This window comes from Magnolia sinica, chromosome 1 (assembly GCF_029962835.1).
Source record: "Magnolia sinica isolate HGM2019 chromosome 1, MsV1, whole genome shotgun sequence".
NCBI lineage: Eukaryota > Viridiplantae > Streptophyta > Magnoliopsida > Magnoliales > Magnoliaceae > Magnolia > Magnolia sinica.
In genome coordinates, this window is record NC_080573.1 from 127852104 (window position 1) to 127875781 (window position 23678).

At 37.7% G+C, this 23678-nt stretch overlaps 1 protein-coding gene and 1 long non-coding RNA gene across 2 annotated transcripts in view; one reads left to right on the forward strand and one right to left on the reverse strand.

Annotated features, from left to right (window-relative positions):
* Window positions 1–23678, forward strand: part of LOC131258083 (golgin candidate 1-like) — a 52227-nt gene that overhangs the window by 2648 nt on the left and 25901 nt on the right. The window contains exons 2-10 of the mRNA XM_058259142.1: window positions 877–960; window positions 1119–1162; window positions 1273–1911; window positions 2021–2083; window positions 3109–3186; window positions 3275–3478; window positions 18679–18735; window positions 18854–18928; window positions 19027–19098. Coding sequence (XP_058115125.1) covers window positions 877–960; window positions 1119–1162; window positions 1273–1911; window positions 2021–2083; window positions 3109–3186; window positions 3275–3478; window positions 18679–18735; window positions 18854–18928; window positions 19027–19098 — 1316 coding nt within the window. The remainder of the gene's footprint in view (window positions 1–876; window positions 961–1118; window positions 1163–1272; window positions 1912–2020; window positions 2084–3108; window positions 3187–3274; window positions 3479–18678; window positions 18736–18853; window positions 18929–19026; window positions 19099–23678) is intronic.
* Window positions 4256–5231, reverse strand: LOC131258088 (uncharacterized). The gene is made up of 4 exons (XR_009177865.1): window positions 4926–5231; window positions 4667–4804; window positions 4492–4567; window positions 4256–4395 (listed from the first exon to the last, which is right to left on the reverse strand). It is a non-coding gene; the product is annotated as an uncharacterized LOC131258088 (long non-coding RNA).

The window sequence follows — 23678 nt, forward strand, 5'->3', positions numbered from 1 at the left end:
AATGGTCAACATTCAATAGGTTGGGATCATCCGATTAGTGTCATTTGTTCACCATGACCTGCCCCTAGCAGTACCAATTACTGAATGAAGGGATTGTCCAGATCGATGATCCTAACCATGCAATCAATGATTCAATAGCATGAAAATTGGACAGTCAAGATCAAGTACAGAAAAAGGGTCAAATAATCATTGTGAAACATCTTCCGATAGTTATGATTCCGAAGAAGCACTTTGGTTAGATGATGCTAACCACCCATATCTCTCATAAAAAAATGGACAGCTATAACAAAATGGCTAACACTCAAAAGTGTTAGGATCACCCGATCGTTGTATTTACAACATGGTTTGCCCGTAGTGGAACCAAATTAATGGACAGTCAGGCTCGATGGTCAATTGTCTCACATGCAAATTTAAAGCTTTGTGGACACTTCTAGGTGTTAACATCCCCATGAAGTTGGGGACCAACAAATCCCCCATGAAGTTGGAGACATCAACATTCCTGGTTTTTAATAGCACAAACCTATGCTCAAATTTCAACAAAAACCTGAATTTTCAAGTTCGAGCCTTCTAGAGTCTGTGTTAATATAAAAAAAATCATGACTTCTTTGTTTCTCTTAGCCCTTGTTTGGCAAGCTGTTGTAAGTTTTCATCAAGATCTTTAATACAATCCTATAGACATGATTTACCCAATAAGAAAGGCATTCATGATTTACTTAATAATTTCTAATAATTGATAAGGCAGATAAGTCTTACATTTATTAAACCAATAAATGCACTCCAGTTTGACTGAGCATCAAAATACACCCTAAATGTGAGATACAATTTGGACAAGATGCTTATTTCAAGAACCTAAAATTATTTATTGGCTGTGACCAGATTTACTGGAAGTTGTTGATCGAAGAGCAAAGCTTGTTGTCAGTGAGTTGGCAGATGAGCAACAGGACTCACAGCCACCACCAGGTATTTAACTCCAAGCATCACTTCAGTTCCAATTCTCCATGCTGGTAAGATGAAACGGGGGGGGGGGGTGGGGGTGTGGGGGTGTGGTGGTTGGGGTGTGGGTGACCACTGAGTGTGCTGCTGACTTTTTCTTTTCTTTTCTTTTGGCAACCAATTAGCATCCAATGGGGAAGAAGTTCAAGCCAGGAAGACAAAATCAAAGGTCTTTGACCAGCACATCCATTTCTTTTGTATTGAATACGCGTATGCATTTTGTGCAGCAGCTTGAACTGCAGTATTGATCTCACAATGTCAGGTGTATTTCTTTTACAGGATCACTCGAGACCCAGTACTGAACCTCCAAAAACAAGCGATACTGAACGAGGGCAAACTAGCACTCAAGCATCAGCATCAAATGTGACAGCTGATAAAAATGTGGATCCCCCCTCTGAAAATGCCGGGGCCATGCCCAGTAACTTAGCCCAAGCAAGCACAGACCCCCCATCTGATGTCAATAAAGATACAGCAGTGTCAAGCCTGTCTTTGTCTGAGACTCTTCCGAATGAGGTCAGCAAACATGAAGCTGATATTCCAATGGAAGTCTCAGCTACTGACAATGATGATGAAGCTGTCACTACCTCTATAAATGGTGATGTTGCCATTGAGAAGACCAATGACAGGCCTGAAAGGTCCTCTTCTTCACCATCAGCAAACTTAGTCAAGTCTGTCAATGGACATCATCCAATTCCTTCTGATGGTGACCCAAAAGTCGAGTTGGCAGATGAGGATTTTTCACTGAAAATTGACCCAGAGAGATCTGAATCCAGAATGGTAGAAATAGAAACCCACAGTCATGGAGATCTAAAAGGGAAAGATGTGGAGGCCTTGCAAGAACCTCCTCCAAATCTGAAGAAGCTAGAGGAGCATAAAACTGATACGTCTCCCATGAGAATGCTAGACCAACTTGATGAGGTAATTATGTTCTATTTTTAAAAACACCCTATCTCACTTTACATATCTTTCCATTTTGTTCGTTTTATTGGTTTATATCATTGACTTAGTCCCTTTAGCTGTTTGGCAGGCTCAGGGTCTGCTCAAAAGTGCAATTTCTACTGGTCAATCAAAAGAGGCAAGGTTAGCGAGGGTAAGATTTGAAGTCATTCCAGTAACCTGGAACAGATGATATTTATCAATATTTATTTATTCTCAATTTCAAGCTTTTATCCATGCTCATTATGTAGAACTATAGTTTTCTCAGTCTGCTAGTGCTTCGTGCATGTGACTGATTTGCATGTAACCCACCGGCAACGAATCTCCGGTGGATGTGATATATTAATTGTTTAAATGCTTGAAGCTGTGGCATATGGTATCTATGCTTGGATGAGTGGAAAATTGTTTCTAACAGAACTACAATATAGCCAGCACAAGTCTGCTGACTGTATTCACGCCTGTAACATGTATGAATCATCCAAACCCCAACCAAAGTGGTGTAGATGGATTTTTGCGTAGGTATTATTATTATTATTATTATTATTTTTAAATTTATTATTATTATTATTATTATTTTTTTAATGACTATTGTTCAATATTAGATCTTAAAATTCATCAAGAACTTGCATTGATCTAGTTGAACTCTAATCTTAAAATTCCTTCCCATGTTGCTATGGCCCACTTGATTTTTGAATCAGGCTGGCTTTTGGGCACTAGGGGTTTCATGAGGTGAATCATCTAGTGGATGGTTCAGATTTTGTGCACACATCATGTGAGATGAGTTCTCAAAGGGTTCTCATGAGAACTGTTTCCTAGGAGAAAATCTCTCTCTCTCTCTCTCTCTCTCTCTCTCTCTCTCTCTCTCTACACACGCACACACACAGATGCAGTAACTCTATTGGATTTTTCTACAAGAATCCTATTTGAAATATGCATACACACACACACACTACCACGACTATAGTGGGATTTTTAACCTGTTCAACAGGAAGAAAAAAGAAAGGGTTCCTTACCAGATATTATGTTTTTTACAGTTTTAGAATATGCTATACCATTCAAAAAAAGAAAAAAAAAAAAGAAAAAGAAAAAAAGAAAAGTGATATGCCACGTATTTTATCATTATGTGTCAGCTTCTGTAACTTCGGCATACTTAATAATTCTGGTTCTAATCATTTGCAGGTTTGTGCTGGACTTTCATCACGCCTTCAAGAATACAAATCTGAAAATGCACAGTTGGAGGAACTTCTTGTTGCCGAGGTGAATTGTATTATTCCTATGTCAGATAAGCATATCAAGGTGTTTAAACAACGGTCTCATTTACTACTTAAAACTGCAATGATAACAGAGAGAACGGAGTAATTCATATGAGGCTCGTATAAAGCAGCTACAACAAGACTTGTCCATTTCCAAAACTGCAGTTATCAAAGTTGAATCAGATATGGCCGACACTTTGGCAGTGAAAAATTCAGAAATTGAGGCTCTTGTCAGTTCATTGGATGCACTGAAGAAGCAGGCTGCTGTCTCTGAAGGAAATCTTTCATCATTGCAGGTTTCTTATCCTCACATTATCAATTTGAGTTCTCTACATCAATCTAATTTGTCAGACTCCTACATTTAGCTCTCTCCAATCTGCACTAGCCTGAAAACTTCTGGGTCTGTTTTTCTCATGTAGCCTTTGATGCTTGTATGTCTTATGTAGATAAGATGGGGTTGTGATTCTTTTAGACGAGAACCATAGTCAGGGTCCTGTGTGGTATGATCAAAATTCTTCACCTCAGTGAAAGGCAAAGAGGCCTCTGAGACTACCAAACTGAGCCGCACTATCGCTGTCACTGGCATCGTCGTTGCTACTATCGCTTGAGTCACCATCACCTTCACCATCATTGTCATCATCCTCATCACCAAACCCATCACCCGCATCGCTCTCTGTTTCGGTCTCATTGTTGGATAAGGTCTCGCCACCACGTGACTCGTGTGATAGTGACTGCCATAGGTTGCCCTTTGTACTCCTCGTCAATGAGTCGAAAGCTTCATAAGGAGATCTAGCCTACTCCACATGTGCGTCAACATCAATCCCTCGTGATTTTGCTTCTGCCGCTACATGCGGTTATGGTCGCCCATCGGAAGTATCTAAGTCATCTGACGTAACCCACTCATAAAGTGTGTCGTCCTCATCCTCTTTAGCATATGCATGTTGTCTGATCGTCATCAGGTAAAATGGGCACTCTTGCGCCTTTCTTCTTTCTTCTATGCTAAGCAGCTTCTCTTATAGCTTCACGTTGCAGTGGCAATACACTAGCTTCTGAAGCCTCTCGTACCCCAATCCGTTGCGCTTATTTGTATGAATGAGGGAGAATGTGCTCCAATTCCTTTCATAAGGTGAGGAGGACACCGCTTGTGCGAGCACACGGACAACCAACCACTGTAAAAACTTACAATCACTCCCCTACATGGCCCACCATTCACCTGTGAAATAGATAACTTTTTCATTAGTTTCACATTTACTAAAATAATATGAAAACTAACTTTAAGCTCTAAGAGGTAACTAATGCAACAACTCACATGCCATCATTTGAGTCCTTGACCTCACCGCGGCCTCACATCTGAATATCCCAACAGTATCGCGGAATCTGATAATCTGTTGATGGCATTTAACAATAAGGGTAAGTATGAACTGGTTAAGATGAAGCTAGAGAGAAGGTAAGGGGTGGAATAACTTAGTGCAGAACATACTTACCTCATTACCAAAGGCGCGTTTCTCCGAAGAGTGGGGGAATAACTTAATATACACATCATGTACAACGTTCTTCAATGTATTATCTTCGTAGACTTTCTGGCTGTATTGGTACTTGGGATTCGGGAAGTATGCTTAAACCTAACATGATGCAAATATTTACACATCGGTACAATAAAATAGCTCCTATACATGCTATGCAAAGAACTAGCAAAGTATTGAAGCATGTAAAAGAAAAAAAATTAATCATATTACTACTTACCTGCCTGATGAAGTTGGTAAGAAAGAGTCTTTTTTCAAACGATCGTCGATTATTGTATGCACCCATTTATATGCCTCGGGTGCTTTAGCTTGGATGACATCTTTCATCTACTGTATAAACGCATACAACGATCCCATCGATGGATGTCTCATTATCGACCGTCCTCAACATTACATACGTAGGCTCGAGAATAGCCACCACATTGCGCATGTGCTCCGAGAATGCGTTGTTCAACATAAGTTCCTCAATTCTCCAAGATACTCTTTTCCTACTATGACTCCAATTTGCATATTCCCTAGGGCTGAAAAGCTCTCGTAGTCCCTGCCTGTGTTTGAGGATGCTATTTATGGCGATATAATTTGTGACGATCTGCATTGCCCCGGGACATACTATATCCCCACCACATCTCACTCGCATCTCTGATGGCAACCATGTGTTGTTTTATCTAAAAGGCTATGATGCACCGACATCAGTAATAACGACCTTCACTGAAGGTCTATCTCCGATCACCTCCAACATGGGATATTTGCAATCGGCTGCGCAAGGGGTCTAATTAGGGGTGTACTCAAACCAAGCTAGCTCGACTCGACTCGAAAAAGCTCGATTTGACTCGGTTCGAAGCTGAGTTCGAGCTGAGTTGAGTTGATTTTTTGAGCTTGTAAATGAATTCGAGCTGGCCCCAGCTCGACTCGACTCGGATCGAACCCAGCTTGAATTGAACCAGTTCGGTGACTCGGTTACTTTGATATTGATGTTGCTCACCAAGTGTTTGATGAAATGACTCAAAGAAGTATGGCTGGTGGCAAGGAAGGTATGTATATGAAACCAACACCCTTTTTTTCTTGATTTTTATGTTGCTTAGAAGGTGTTTGATAAAATACCTATAAAACCATTGCTGCTGTCTCAAATACAGTGAGATTTTGAAGATGCTATCAAGATGTTTGTGAAAATGCTGCAATGGCGAACTCGGCTCGATCTTGGCTTGAACTTGGCTCGAACTGCTGACCGAACCGAGTCGAGCCGAGCTAGCCAGTCAGGCTTGATGACCGAGCTGAGGTCAGCTAGTGGCCGAGCCGAGTCAAGCCGAGGCCAGCTTGACTCGGATCGACTTAATGTACACCCCTAGGTCTAATACATATTGTACTTCTTTGTTATATCATTTCACCCCTCGCAAATGCACTCCCATTGTCTGTAACAAACTACACGATGTTCTTCCTTCCAACATTTTTCATGACATTATGCATCAGTTTGTATATGTAATTTGGATTTTTAATCTAATTACTGGCATTTGTGGATTTTAGAAACACTATCCGTCCCTTGCAGTAGGCCATTAAATTTATAACTGACATCCTTGTTAGTCCGATCCAACCATCACAGAACATGGTACAACCATACATCTCCCATGACTAATGATATTCATTCACATAACGCTTCATCTCTGCATACTCATCATCCAAGTATTTTCCCATTATCTCATGAGGTGTGGGTGACACCACACATTCTTCCACATTGCACTTCATTTGTCATATTCGTTAAGTGTGGGCTCGTTGCGACATTCGCGGAGATGTGATTATAGATTAAAAAAACTTTGTTATGAACTTCTCCACCTTCTTCCTCACCTCCCCTCCACTAAACATTTCATTTAGTTTCTTTTCTATCCCACCCGTGTCTTTGTACATCATCGGATCTGAATGTAGATCTGGTACCTGTATGCTAATGATAAGGCTCATACCCCTTATCCTAAAAAACCAGTCCCCCAAAAAAAAAAAAAAAAAAAAAACTCCCTTTTGCTCCGCTACCCCCTAGCCCACTCCATCTTGCTCCACTCTTCTCACCACGCTCATGCGTAGACCCCTCAAATCTAAGCCTACTTGCTTCTCACTGCCTCTGTTGATCCATGTCCCACTGGTCTCGTATGGACTCTTCAACTACGCATCTGTAATCAAGACTGTCTTCCTCATCGAGATCCACTACATCCTCACCTGCATATGGTGCCCGCCTTAACTCCCTAATCTCCTTATCCCTCTCTCGTACAGCTCGGTCGTCTCTTATCCTCACATTTTTTTCAATAAAGCCCACATTTATACTCTCACATCTTATGGGCACTTAGGGGCAGTCTACAACGTTACGATACCCTCTCGCTAAATGTTCCTTTAAGCGGGTTACCCCTCCACTTTTCAGCATGTGACCACATAAATTACAAACACTCCCGAATCGATTATTGGGAATGGGCCGGCTATATCTCCATCCAATATTAGGCTATCTCCCGGCTCTTTTCTCCTGACATTTTTGCTTGCAAAAGAACGTTGTGTTAGTAAAGGCAAGGTTTTGATATTTATTAATTACTTTTAAAATAAATTTATAATTATATTATTAAAAAATCATCAACCACCTTTAAATGCTAAAAATATGCAGTCAATTGATAGCTAATACAAAAGAAATTTTGAATTTTTTTTAAAAAAAATAATTTTATTATTATTTTTCAATTAAAAATATATGTTTTTTTCGAAAAATATATGAATTAGTAGATTGGGCCTCGTACATGTTTGATTTCGTGTTTGGAGTGTAAGGTCCTGTTTGGATTCATGGAAAGCATGAGAAAGGAAATGGTGTTTCCCATGAAACTCGCTTTCCTTTATTTGTTAAGGCTTCCTTTGTGGGAAATTGTGGGAAGCATCATTTCCCACTTTCTATCTTTGTTGAATAATAATAAATTTATTTTCCTACCTTAGTCCCTAAGAAACACATTTTCCCACGATGGAAGGAAAATGAGTTTCTCAAGGGTAAGCCCCAATGCGCCATTATCCATGTTCAATTACCTCACATGTGCCAATGTGCCAAATGAGACATTGTCCATCTTCGGTCATGCTGCACACGTGCCAGTATACCACATGTGCCACCATCCATCTTCTCTTGTTCCCCACGTGTAAAGAGCCCTACATGTGCTAATGTGCCACATGTGTCACCGTCCATCTTCTCTTGCACCCTACATGTGTTATTCTTCCACATGTACCACCATTCATCTTACATGTGCCCCACATATGCTAAGCGCCCCACGTGTGCCAATGTGCCACTGTCCATCTTCAATCCCTAAATATGCCATGTGTGAATGGTGCCAATGTGCACAAGTACTATCATTTAGCTTTAATGCCCACATGTCAAATGTGTCAATGCATGTCTTGTGCCACATGTGCCACCGTACAACTTCAAATACCTCACATGTACCACATGTGCCGCGATTAAGCTTTAAGTGCTCACGTGTGCTGTGTATGCCACATGTGCCACTATTCATCTCTAAGCATCCCAAATGTGCCACATGTGCTACTCTGACACGTATTAGTGACTACCTACAAAAATTTCAAGAAAATTTTTTATTTCGCCAAACAACAAACTTGAAAATAAATTTCAAATTTCTATGAAAATCTTGTTGGAAAGCAAATGAGAGAAATAATATTTCCTTTCCTACAATTTCTTGGAAATAAGGTTTCTCAAGAAACACTATTTCCTTTCTCATGCTTTTCATGAATCCGAATAGGCCTTATGATTACAAAACCAATTTGGGAAAAATTTTGATTTTTTTTCCAATTTCTCCCAAATCAGACCACCTATCCTCGAAATTCGAAAGTAGAGTGTATGTAATGATGATTTTATCAAACACTCTTAAATACTGTGAAATTGGACTAAATTGACTGCTGTTAAAAGTGAAATTTTGAAAACAAATTATATTTTAATTATTTTTATTTATTTATTTTTCGAAAAATCACAAAAACTTAATGAGTTAATAGACCAGGCTTGATGGATGTTTGATTTTGTCTTTGGAGTGTAAGATTGCAACCAATTTGAGAGAATTTGGGAAAACTTTGAATTTCCCCCAATTTCCCCTAAATCATATCGCCTACCCTCAGATTTCGAAATTAGAGTGTATATCGAAGATTTCATCAAATACTCTTAAATACTGTGAAATTGGACTCAATTGACCACTACTTGAAGTGAAAATTTGAAAAAATATCTTTTAATTATTTTTTTTATTAATTTTTTTTCCAAAAAATCGTAAAAGTTTAATAAATTAGTAGATAAGGCCTCATACATGTTTGATTTCGTATTTAAAATGTAAGATTGTAACCAATTTGGGAGAATTTGAGGAAATTTTGAGTTTTCCCCGATCTCCCCCAAATCGGACCACCTACCTTCAAATTTGGAAATTGAAAGTTAAATCCTTAATTTTTCATGCAAAACATGAAGAATCAAGAATTTCTAACCTTTTCACATTGATTTTGTATGATTTACAGAATAAAAAAGGATTGAAATGCAAAAACACTCACCCAATGTTGTCAAACCACATGCGGTTTTGTGCAATCGCATATGCCTGTGCGCATATGCGATCACACAATTGCATATGCAGTCGCACATATATATATATATATATATATATATATATATATATATATATATATATATATATATATATATATATATATATATATATGAAAAAAAAAAGAGGAAAAATTGGAACAAAATGTAGAAAAATATAAGAACTTGGGAGAAACTTCCCTAAGTCAATAGATAACTAATATAGTAATTTTACATATATAAAATTAATTTGTGACTTGTGAAAAAAATGAATGAAGTACATCAAATTCAACATTCAAGAATATAGTTAAGTAACAAGACAATCAATAAGCTATTTATTGGATAAATACAATTTTGAAGTTACATCTTAATGTTTATTATTTATACACTATAACACTAATACTACTTACAAGTTACAAGTTACAACTTAATTACACTACAATAAGTAACAACTTAGTTTCACTAATACTAAGTTACGTTCAATAATATAGTTACACAACTTACAATTACAAGTTACACTACTTACTAAAGTTCCATTTTTTGCAAAAATAAAATAAAATGTGTCAACAGTTGGCAGATATGCGATCGCATATCCTTGCACATTTAGCATATGCGATCGCATATAGGAATTCACATATGCGAATATGTGGTCGCATTTAACAACATTGCACTCACCAAATGAGAATTGGCCCCAAATCCGGAAAAATCTTGATTCCGCTTTGAAATCTATGTTTTTCTTCGGATAGACCGAAAGCCATCTAGAATTTGTTTAGAAGGGGGAAGATTGAAAGAAAATGGAAAATGAATGAGCTAGAAGGGGTTTTTTGAAGAAATGCGTTCAGTTCCTGTTGACATCGACAGATATCGTTGATATGAAGAGAAAATGACCGATATATCATGTTACATTGTGGTATCAGTGATACTATGTGATGCGTAGATGATATCATGCGATACATTGACCGATATTATCGATACTGCCATCGTTTTGCTGCATACTTTCTTCATCTAAGGTTTCGTGGATCGGGATTTATCTACTAGAAGTGTGATGGCCTCCTAGTCAATAAGTTGGAACAACTTTGTAACTTTATCTTCAATATAGAAAATCTCACATTGGAATGAGTTTCAAATCCAAAAGCAAAAAAAAGAAAAAAAGGAAAGAAAAGAGAGATCAAAAGTGTATCATAGGGGAATAAGCCATTTGTATGATTCTTCAATAAAAAGAAATAGCAAAAGGTATGCTGTTTCCAGTGTTCGCATTGTCGACGAAATGTCGATAATGTCGCCGATAATATCGGTGTCGCTGGTCAGCGACACCGAAACCCCCATTTTTCGTTTCTCTCTCGATTATCAACGAAATATCGGCGATATCGTCGACAATTTTGGATTTTTTGCGACAAAATAGGTAAAAAGCGAAAAAAATCCAAAAAAAACACCTTTGATTTCGGTAATACCTGGTTGATGGTTGATCGGAACTCGGAAGAAAAGAATCTCGTGGGTAGCAATCGACAGCTCTCGTCTTCGACAGAGGTAAAGAAATATGAAAATTTCCCTTTTCTTTGTTCGATTGGAAGATGATGTCACAAATACATGATTTCGGCGAAAAATCAAGGATTTTGGGAGATTGGGATAGGATTTTGAAATCCTCAGTCGAAAATCTCCCCTTTTCGCCGAAATCCCCTCTTCGCAGACAAAATCCCCTCTCTCTCTCTCTCTCTCTCTCTCTCTCTCTTTTTCCCCTTTTATGCTTCAGAACTTCTGAAGCAGACCGGGCGCATGGTGCGCTTCAGCGTACTGAATAAACTCTCTGGGCCCACCGTGAGTGTATGTGATTTATCCACGCTGTCCATTCATTTTCTAGTTCGTTTTAGGGGTAAATCCCAAAATTAAAGCATATCCACAGCTCCAGTGGACCACACCACAGGAAATAATGAGAATAATGTTTTTCACCGTTGAAAACTTCTTAGGTCCACAGTGATGTTTATTTGTCATCAAACCTTTTTGTAAATATAAAAAGACATGGATGAAGGGTTAAAATAAATATCAGTTTGATTCAAAATTTCTGTGGCCACCAAGAAGTTTTTAATGATATGAGTTCAATTCACATAGTTTCCTATGGTGTGGTCCATTGAAGATTTGAATCTGGTTCATTTTTCAGATCACGCACTAAAATAAGCTGTCATATATGATGGACGGTGCATATGTAAGGTACATACTTCATAATGGGTCCCACCGTTAGGGATCCACCAGAAGCGGATTGGCTGGTGTACCTCACACCAGCTATATAGCTGCTGTAGGTACGTGTCGTGCGAAGACGAGCATTGACGCTCCTCGAGCTCCGAGTTGTACAAACAGTTCAAAGGAGATCAAAGTTACGTTGGCCCTACAGTGATGTATTTATTATATCTACACCGTTCATCTATTTTTAGAGTTCATTTTAGAGCATTATCCACAAAATGAATCATATCCAAAGATTATATGGACCACACCATATATAGCGGTGGAGATAATGATTTTCACCGTTAAACAATTTGTAGAGCCCACCGTAACGTTTATTTTGCATCCAATCTGTTCATAAAAACACAAATATTTGAATGAAGAGGAAAAATAATTTTTATATTGATCCAAAACTTCTGTGACCCCAAAAAGGGTTTCAATGGTAGACGTTCAATCCCCCATTGGTTTTTGCAGTGTGGTCCACTTGATAGTTATATTTGTCTTATTTTTTGTCCAAAGCCTTAAGACGAGCTCTTCAAATGGGTGAACGGTTTGGATATAACACATACCTCATGATTAGACCGATGGAACTTGCTGACATCAATAGCTGGTGTGAGGTACACCAGCCAATCCAACTGCGCTAGAACGGAAGTGGATTGCGTACTGAGTAAACTCAGTGGGCCCACCGTAATTTACGTATTTGATCCACGCTATCCATCCATTTTATTAGATGGTTTAAGGCACAAGCCAAAAAATGAAGCATATCCAAAGCTTAGGTGGACCACATGAAACTGTGTGAATTGAATGTTTACCATTGAAAATTCTTGGGGGCCGCAAAAGTTTTGTCAACCTGATATTTCTGTTTTTTATTCATCCATGTCCATGTGATCTTATGAACAATTTGGATGACAAATAAACATCACTGGGCCCTATGAAGATTTCAATGGTGGAAATCATTATTCCTACTGTTTCATATGGTGTGGTCAACTTGAAACTTAGATAAATTTATTTTGGTTATTATTAGAGTAATTTCTTATGAAAATGTATATTTTTTTGGGCCCCATTAAATGAAAAATTATTATTTTATGCATTTTTTTTTTTTTACAAATTTTTAATTTTTAAATATGCAAATATGTGTATTTAGGCATGTCCTGAAGTTTCATTAAAAAATTTCACCGTTATCTCTATGTTTTCGCATTTTTCTCCTCATTTCCGGTTATCGGCGATAACGATATTATATCTTTATCTCTGGCCAGCGAAACTTGTAGCGATACTGACAACTCGAACATTGGCTGTTTCCACTTTGACACAATTAAGGTCACCGGAGTAATGTCTAAACCCAATGATTTAAAAGGATATGGGATACCAAAACAAGGAAACACCATTTTCAATTGATCTTAGAAAAAAGGAAACAACATTTCAGTAGTTGTAAAAGCTAGCTCAGAATGATGAAGCAAAATACATTCTAGATGAGGCGAGTAAAAAAGGTTAGAGACGACAGAGACGACTTAATAAATGTCTAAGGATTTCCCTTTGATCTCTTTGAGAAATACCCAACTTGAGTTATGAGTGTATATGATATTTCTTTTCTTTTCTCTTTTTCCAAGAAGGAAGAAAAAAGAAAGAAAAAAAGGAAGAATAAAAAGAAAGAAAAAAGAAGACACCTCAAATCCTAATATAGTTGATGATTTATGGATCCATTTGCCACTATACACATTGAGTCACACTCATGGTGTGCTATAAAGGCCGTTACATAAAGGTAACGGTGGCAACTGTTACACGTTACGGGGTCATAATGGCTGTAACAGCCGTTATGGAAAAAATGACCCATAATTGCTGTTAACAGCACGTTAAGTCCCTATAAAGGCCATAACAGCTCTGTAATTGTCTGTTATGGGGCAGATACAAGTTCTCCATACTTTTTAATCAACATTATGGGGTAAATACAGGTTTTTCAGGATTTTTATATAAAAAAGAAAAAAGAAAAAAGGAGAGACCGTAAATGCCGTTACGGGGGCTGTAACAACCGTTGGGGCAGATACAAGTTTTCCATACTTTTTAATCAACATTATGGGGCAGATACAGATTTTTCGGGATTTTTTATATTTAAAAAAAAAAAAAAAAAGAAAAAAAGAAAAAAAAGAGACTGTAACCGCCATTACGGGGTCTGTAACAGCCTTTACGACCCGTATCGTAAAGGCAACAATGGTGGCCGTTTCTGCCATTGTTACCGTTACAGAACACCTTGGTCACACTTTCTCGAGCAGTACAAGGAGAAAACTTTCTATACATTTCTTTGGTTGGGGAGGTGGATGGATTTTTCATTTGATCAGTCGATCCAGTTAGATGGAATGCCGTTAATATCCATATTTGATTTTTGACCTCAAAAGGCATCATAAGTTGGGGGCTATTTCAAGTATTTTATGGTAATAGTAGGGCAACTGTGTGAGGATTTGGAGGACTTCAGTGGGGAGTTTCATGTACCTGATCAAAACTCCTTGCTTTTTTGGTTACGTGGAGTAACTGATTGATATAGTCAGATGAATGCACACACCGTCCGATTGAATATTTTGCCCATCAAAGGGTCTTGATCAAGGACTTGAATTTTCCAACTGTCCATCTTGAAGATCTGGACCACTTTGAGGGTCTAGATTGATAGAAGATCAAGTGATCAGCCGTCTTGATGTCCAGTTTGGACCAGATAAACACTAAGCATGTCACTTATTAGAGTGAGAATTAGTTGAACCAGTTTTTCGTTAGTGTTTCTGTCACTTTATTTTTTTTATTTTTATTTTTTATTTTTAAAGGGTAAACCACTTTTTGGGCATCAAATGGTATTAGAAGAACTACACAAAATCGATTTTGTTAGAAAGCCTATTGAGTTAGCTTTCAAACAAGCCATAGATAATACAATTCCCATATTGTCTCAGCTGAGTCATGGCCAATTTACAAAAAGTCAAATGTGGTCGTGATGGGAATTGGCAGTTTTGGTCATATCTAATGTTTTATATAAATAAGTGGGAAGGATTAAAAGTAATGGATGTTTAGTATTATATGAGGGTCCTTTTGGTAAGGGATCCTGCATAATCAGGATTAATTCTAATCCCAATTTTGGTGGGTCTCATGCTCTCTACATTAGATTCGCCACACTAAAGTGGCGGTTTCTTCCACATAATTGCAATTAGCAGCATTTTAAGTTTTTGCTATAACCAGCGTTCAAAATATCGATATCATGTTACGTATCACATCCTTGGTATATAGATACGTGTCGGTTATCGCATGGGATGTATCGTTTGTATCAGGTAATTTATCGTACTTTTTGGGAAACATAGGGAAATATTGGGAAAATGGTTGATTTTTTAATGAAACTTCAGGGATTGTTAAAAAAGATCTTAATATACACCTTTAAATCATAACATCTCAAAAAAAAAGTGCTCATAATAGGTTTCCTTTGTATAGGTTCCTAAGCTATGTGTTGTCTAACTAAACTAATACAACTATATTCAAATTGAATGCATAACATTTAGAGTGTATGCGATGATCATTTCATCAAACATTCATAAATACTTCGAAATTAGTCTCAATTGATAGCGGGTTGAAGAGGAATTAAAAAAAATAATAATAATAATTTTTAATTAAAAAATGATTTTTATTTTCCAAAATTTAACAAAGACTTTAGTAGATCAGCCCTCATACATGCTTGATTTCATGTTTGGAGTGCAACATTGCAAGCAATTTGGGAGAAATTGGGGAAATTTTGAATTTCCCCAATTTTCCCCAAATTGGACCACCTACACTCAAATTTCGAATTAGAGTGTATGTGATGATCATTTCATCAAATACTCCTAAACACTTTGAAATTAGTCTTAATTGATAGCTGGTTGAAGGAAAATTTTGAAAAAAAACACGGAAAACATGAAGAACCAATGGATATAGAAATCAAAGCTCAAACTCCATGATTTTTCATTCAAAACATGAAGAACCAATGGATTTATAACCATTTGACACTGATTTAACATAATTTCAAAAAAAAAAGGGATCGAAAATTGAAAATGTGCACCAGATCGAACATGTGGGATATGTCGGCATTACTTGTCCGTTTCGTATTGCACAGGTGGGATAAAAGATGTATCGTGGGATATATCAACCAATATCGTCGATATTTTAAACATTGGCTATAACTTATGTAATTGCATATATGTGGAGGAAAGTGCCGCTTTAGCATAGCGAATCCAGTGTGGAGGGCATGGACCCTACCAAAATCAGGATTAAGTTGACCTCCTACCAAAATAGACCCTTAGGTATTTCTCTTATTTGTGAAAGGTTTATTTAAGATCATTATGCATGGAAACATCTTTTAGTCTATTTTTTAATATTAAAAAAAAAATAAATCAGCTTTGGAGTTTTTCGTAGTTTATAGCATGTGTTGCCTATAATGGAAGAGAGTGCTGGAGACTGATCATGAGTTTTGACTAGTGGGTTATAGGGATCATTCTCATAACCCTATCACTTTCTTCATCTTGTAGTTATTGTTTTGTTGCATTCTCAAGATCCAGATCTGAGAAAATCTCTACACAGATTGGCCCATCGAACACCGTTGCATAATTGATGGTATCTGGGCAATTGCTTAGTCAATGATGTCAGTTACCCTCCTAAATTTGTTGCCTGGAAGGAGTAATGATAGATATTATAGATTGAAGAGACAGAATGGTGCTCGATAAATTATCGACATTTTTGACAAGATCGACATCCTCTGGGGATGTATTATTTTGAACTTTCTTCTTTACAAGTATTTTGCAAGGGATTTTTGGCCACAATCAATCATTGTTAGTAAAGGTAGATAGACTGAAGTGATCTTAGGAACCATGGCATTAGATCTGATAACTGCGCAGGTTATGATTCTAGTTTTTGACTGCATATTTCTGGTTGCAGATTTCATAATTCTGATTCAGATTTCAGAATTAAGTTTCAGATACAATGTAGATCCTGCCTGTGTTAGATTCCAGAACCTGCACAGGTTCAAAAACCAAGTGAGAGATATGCATAGATCCATTGCCTTTCCAAAGATTGGACTTTTGATGATAAATATGAGTTTTGAAACATCTCCTGGCAAGTTTCATATGCTCATTGAAGACTCCACAGCACTACACAATATATTGAGGCTTAGCCTTCAGTGGTATTGGCGTCTCTTGGACTGGTTTGTAACATATTTTGGACAATCTAGAGTGCTTCTCATATATTCCTTGACATGGATAGTGCTGGAAGTATCAGTATCACACTATATATCACACCCTTGGGACACGGAAATGTCATCAGAAACATTGGGAAATATCACGTATTGCATAATGTATTGCCTTAAGAGGGAAATATTGGGGAAACTTTAGGAAAATGGTGGAATTTTTTTTTAGTGAAACTTCAGGAGATGTTAAAACACACATGATATGCACTTAGAACTTAAAACATTAAGGGCCTGTTTGATTTTCTTAATTACTGGTAAATGCCTTGTAAATGGGTCATTATTACTTTTTACCATTTCTGAGAAATTACCGCCTTGAAAATCGTGAGAATTTTAATTGAATTTTATGTATTTCTACACACACAAAAATGTGGGGCCCACCCTGATGAATACGTTACATCCATGCCATCCATCCATTCCACAAGCTCATTTTAGGGTCTGCGTCCAAAAATGAGGCAAATTCACAACTCAAATGGAACATTAAACAATGGTTATAACGGACCTCAACCATTGAAAGTTAATATCTTCCTAGAGCCCACACTGATGTTTACTTGTCATCCGACCTGTTCATAAGATCATACGGACATGGATAAAGGCAAAACATAAAAATTAGCTTTATCTAAAATTTCTGTGGCCCCAAAGCAATTATCAACAATAGGCGTTCAATTCCCATGGTTTAATTTGTTGTGGTTCATTTGAGCTTTAGATCTGCCTCATTTTTGGGCTCATGACCTAAAATGAGCTGGCAGAACAGATGGACGGCATGGATATGATCTATATATCATGGTGGGCCCTACAATTCTTGCGCCCCAAATTTCTTCCCACCTCTGTTTTGCACCAAAATTTTCAACCTGTCGACATCAACTTTGGGATAAGAGGAGGAAATACAAGTGTAAGTAATGATAGCTATTTACAATGTATTTACGTTGTAACGTAGAAATCAAACAGGCCCTAAAAAACTATGGATAATAGTTTTCCTTTGTTTAGGAGACTTCAGGAGACAACTATGGTTGTCGGCCATAAGTGATGCAATTATATCCAAAACGAGTTCTTATCATTCAAATGTCACACAATACATGCAGCAAAACACAAGAAATCAACATGTATTCTTGCTTGAAATCCATATCAGTGCATGAAATTCATTCATTAGATATGGATTTCTCCTTTGCTGCTGATCAGTTTAAAAAAATGAATCTAAACAAAATTTTCTCACTTTTAGGGTTCCGGACAAATCTTCTCTCGGATCAAGATTTCTCCACCAAATTCGTGTTTTGCACACAAGAAACACAACCCCCCAAAAAAGTTTAGACAACAAAAAAAAACTTTTTATTTTATTTTATTTTATTTTAATTTCTGGATTTTTTATTTTATTTTTCATGAAAGCAATATTGCTGCTTTGTTGATATTGCAAGTATTGATTGATGTTATGCATTTATAGCACATACTTGTCACTGATAGATCAGTGATAATATCAATAGTGCAATATATGCATATCAATGATGTTATTGTTGATACCCCTGGTTTCTTATTGGACCTGTGATAATGATGGTATGACTAATGCCTCTATAAAAAAAGGTAGCATTGGCTGATATTGACACATTGAACACTCAACATGGACATTGTATCTGCTCGGTAAATCCACAACCTTATGCTTTACAAGAAATGGCAGAACCTTGTGTAAACTGCCCCTACAGGTGGATATTCCTCTTTCTGAGTTCATACACACTTTTTCTCATCAATGACAAACTAAAATTTTCTACTGAACATGAGCACTCAGCAACACGAGCAAATCAGCAGCATCATCATCATCATCATCGTTGTCATTGCCACCATCATCATAGCCTTGTCCCAGCTATTTTGGACCCAAGCGACTCTTTTTAATTCAATGAATATGGCTCGAAAGTTTTTAAATATATGTGGCTTTTATGACAATACTGTCATATTTCTTACCAGGCAAACATGGAGTCAATTATGAGAAGCCGGGAATTGACAGAGACACGAATGATGCAGGTAGGTTTATCAGATCTTTTGAGCAACATTTCCGATCTAAAGCGTTTTAGCTCTTCATTTTATATCTGTTCTCTTTACCGTGTGATTATGAGGATGACATCTACATCTAATTTACCAGGCTTTACGTGAAGAGCTCTCTGCTGCAGATCGCAGGGCAGAAGAAGAGCGTGCAGCACACAATGCTACTAAAATGGTGCTTTTCTAAGGCTATTAGGTTCAATATTCCCCTCTCCCCCCTCCCTCCCTTCTTTTCCTATTTTCCTGCTTGGTTACTTTTCTTCCAATAAACAGGCTGCAATGGAAAGACAAGTAGAACTGGAACATAGAGCTGTAGAGGCATCCACGGCTCTTGCAAGGGTCCAGGTAGGTGAGGATTGAAGATGTTTATAGGTTGAACTTGGGATTCTTACTAAGTGATTTTATTTTATCATGCTTTCCTGGCTATATATTTCAAGCACAAAAGTTTTTGGGAAATGATGTTGTTAGTGAAAAATTCATACTGCTAAGATATTTGTTGTCAACTTGTTGAAAATGTTAATGATTCTTTGACTTTCTGTGATGTAATTTTTTGCTCTGATTTGACTGAGTGGTATAAGTTTTTGTTATTTATCAATAAATGTAAGTGATTTTTTTTTTTCTTGTGAATTTTCTCTGTGGTGTTTTCTATGTTCATGGTTGAAGATATTTTTTAGAATTTGCATTCCAGTGAAGAATACAAGCCTATGAATTCACAATTGCTCTTTATTTTATTTGGGAAGTATTTAGTATAGAAAGGGCTTGAAATTGTAGCCCACACTACATATTGACTGATATGTACCTGTTCTTGACCCTGGCTGTATGATATCAACAGCGAAGGTATCATTGATACACCACTAAATCGTGAAAAAATAACGACATTCTAGACAGAACATTGTGCATATAGTTTGATATGAATTGCTTCATGGGTCGTCCAGTATATATATGCTCAAATACTGGAACTCTAGATGGATGTGATTTATGGATATACCTTTTCAATAAAAAATAGCTAAGGACGCTAGTCTTTTTGCATCCTTGTTACATATAGTTGAAAACTATGGTGCCTTCGCAACTTTATTTCCTACATTTCATCTATTTTCTGAAATTATAAGAACTAAGAAATCTGGTTCAATTTAGCATTAGATTTCCTTAGAAGCAGGAATGGGATACTACTTGAAAAGGATCTACATTATCAATAGTTTTCTCTCATCAAGTGGTGTCAGAAAGTCAGGCCTAACAAAAGAAAATTGATTTTAGAGCGATTTCTGTGTCTGACTTCTTTAAAGATGTGATGACTGTTATAGCAATCCTTTCCATGCGTTGATTATTCATCAATGGAAATATCTGCCTGGTAGTGTCTGGAAAACTTAACTTCACTGGCTCTTTTACGGGAAACCCAGGTGATGTCCTCAAGTTATGGGGAGGTTGTCGAGTATGAGGCCAAGGCCTTTACAGAGGCTTTCAGTATTTGCTCCAGGAGATTTTCTGGGGAGGTGGTCATATAATGTGAATCTAAGAATGTTCTTTCATGGGCCTTCTGCCTAACTCTGAGCCTAGGAAGCTTAATTTTGCATTTAATCAGATCAGCCTTATCGCCTCTAGTTTAAGCATTTTGCTTGGCCATGTGAGGAGAGATGTTTATAAGATTGCGGATGCTCTTGCTATAGATGGTCTAAACTGTGAGGCTTTGTTTATTGGTAATTCCTTCCTGCTCTGATCTCTTTGTAATAAAATCTCTGTCATCTCTCTCTCTCTCTCTCAAAAAATAATAATAATAATAATAATAATGGTGGCTGATTGTTAATCTTGTCCGGGGGACATTGGTGCCTGGAACATCATCTGCAGAAGAAACTTGCAGGATTGGGAGATTGAAGAATTTGCAGACCTCCTCAGTCGTATTTCCAGCATTCACCCTGTCTTAGCTCAAAAGGACAGACTCCTGTGGAGAGGCGACAAATCCAATTCATTCTGGGTCAAATCCCTTTATCACTCAATAGCTGCTTCCTGTTCAGGGAAGAACTCCCAAATGTTGGGAAAAATCTGGAAGTTCAAAGTGCCTCCAAAGATTTCAGCCTTTGGTTGGTTAGTGGGGAAGAAGAAAGTCTTAACTGTTGAAAATTTAAGGAAGAGGGGTATGTACATCACCAATATCTGTCTCTACTGCATGGCGGATGAGGAATTGGTTGACCATTTATTTGTTCATTGCCATTCATTGGTCAAGTTTGGTCAGCCCTTCTCAGTTCCTTCAAGATGTCGTGGTGCTTTCCTTCCTCCACAGTTGGTCCGATAAATGCTTGGCTAGGTCCTAATTTGGGAAAGCAGAAGTCGATAGCTTGGAGAATGGGTCTGTTGGCTGTCTGGTGGTTGGTGTGGGAAGAAAGAAACGGGAGATGTTTCCTTGGAATATCTAAATCCCCAGAGTCTACTATCATTGAGAGTTCAGCACTTCTTAGCAGTCTGGGGCCTACTTCATCCCTTTTCTTAATATGTTCTTGTTGCTGTTTTTTTTTTTCCTCTTGCTTTTCTGTGGTTTTTTGTTTTCTTTGTTTAGCTTTGGTGGCCATTTTTCTCCTGCCATCTCAGCTGGAGATCCCCTCCTTCCTCTTGTTCTTTCAATCGTTTATCTAATATATCTTCGTCACCTTTTAAAAAAAATAAAAAAATAAATAATAATAATAATAATAATAAAACAGCAAAATAAAATAATCCATCAAAATAATAATAAATAATAAATAATAAAATACTAAAAATCTCTCATGCACCACCTTCCGGTTGTTAAATAGATAATTCGTAAGTTAGATATGGAAAAGGCTTACAACAATGTTGATTGAATATTGTTTGCTACATGTTGAAGAGGTTGGGGTTTGGTTACAAATGCCAAAGATAGGTGATGGAATGTATGGGATTGGCGCATTTCTTGGTTCAAGTGAATACATCTCCAAAAGACTTCTTTAAAAAAAGCTCCTGAGGGTTGAGGTAAGGTGACCCTCTCCCTTTTTATTATAGTGGTGAGGAGGCACTTAACAAAATGTTGGAAAGAGTTTCAGAAGTAGGGCTCATTTAGGGTTTCTATGTGGACAATGCAAGCTTCTAGGTGACCCATCTGCAGTTTGCAGATGTCAGGGCTGATCAGATTCAAGTGGATAATTTGTGCAAAGCGCTGCAATGCTTTGAGACGGTTTCCTGCCAAAAGATAAAACATTCAAAAAGGCAAGTTGCTAGTTGGGAAACTTAACGAAGCAGATAGAGGAACTCGCCAACTTGTTCAGGTGCAAGTCAGGAAAGCTCCAGTTGTACTACCTTGATTTATCCCTATCTATCAGGAATCCGGCAAAGCATCTTTGGGATGCAGTATTGAAAAGAATTCAGAGGAAGGTATCTAAATAGAAGAGTAAGCATTTATCTTTTGGGGGCGCATAATGTTGATTAAAGCAACTCTCTGCAACATGTTGCTCAATTATATGGCTCTTCTTCAATGCTCATCAAGCGTCAGATTAAAAGGATCCAAAGGGACTTTCTATGCAGAGGAGCAGAAGATAAGAAGAAATTCCATTTAGTGGGATGGGGAGAGGTGCGCATATTGAAGGAGAAGGGTGGTCTAAGAACTAGATTGCTTAATTTATTCAACCTAGCCCTTCTAGCATAGTGGAAGTGGAGATTCGAAGAGGAAAGGAACGACCTGTGGAACAAGGTGTCTTGTAAATATGGTGAGGATAGTGGTGGACGGTTCACGGCTTGGAATTGCTACTATAGAACCTTTGGGGTGTGGAAGGTGATTCTCAAAAGTTGCAAATGCCCTCAAAGAGGAGATCTCTTTTTTTACTAGGTCTTAGTTCTTTGGTCCCGGGGCCAATGTGCTGTGTATGCCATTCAACCTACATATCAAGTGAACCCAACTGTGATTATGGGATGCCCCAAAATCAAGCCTTTCCAATCAACAGGTGGCCACACCACAAAAAAAACAGTGGATAGCCACCTGAGAACCTCCAATGTAGCACAGTGGTCCACACAATGGTTGGATAAACCCTATTGGACAAGTTGGGTGTCAAATCATGCCATAAAAAACAATGGACAGCCACCATAGAAAATCAGGCCTATCCAATCACCATGTGGTTCACACCATGGAAAACAATGCACAAGCACCCAAAACCCACCATTGTAATGTGGTGGCCCACATGATGGACCGGACCATACACACCACAGTAGGCCCCAAGCAAAAAAGTGTTGTGGAACAAACTTATTCTACAATGATGCACAAGGACTGCCCTCCCAAAAAGAGAAAAAAGGGGAAAAGGGCCAAAAAATACCCTAAAATCTACATCTAAAACGAAATGAAATTCATTAACAGAGATAAAGGTAGGAATATACCTCTCTTGAGCTTTATATCAATAAGAAAAACCAAAAACCTGAGCTCCACAGCTGTACAGACATGAAAAGGGGGAAATTGATCTTCTCCTCTGTTTGGGCTCTAATGCTCCTCAAAATTATCCAAGTGATCTTCTCTTAGGGCCAATTGATGGGCTAAATTTTGTCTTCAATTGTTGTGTGGATTGAGAGAATTGAAAGAGGGATTTCAGAAGAGGGAACAAAGCTTTTCGTTGAAGGAACACAACGTTAGGAAGTGGAATAGGGCTTTTGAAAGAGGAAAATTGAAAAATCTTTAGTTTTATGTGGTTAGCGTACTGTGTTAGATTTATTCCATTTAGAAATGGTTGCAACTCTTCAATTGTGCACTTGGTACAGTTGTTCAGATCAGATGGTCATGATTGCCTGATATGTATGTTTCCAGGGATATGCTCTATCCACAATAGGAACCATAGTTTGGATGGTCTGGAATGTTGTACATCGGTGCCATGTTCGAGGATAAGTCAGCGCCATTTTCCAATGTCTGCTTAACAGACATAAAAGCCTTAGAATCACTTAAAGTT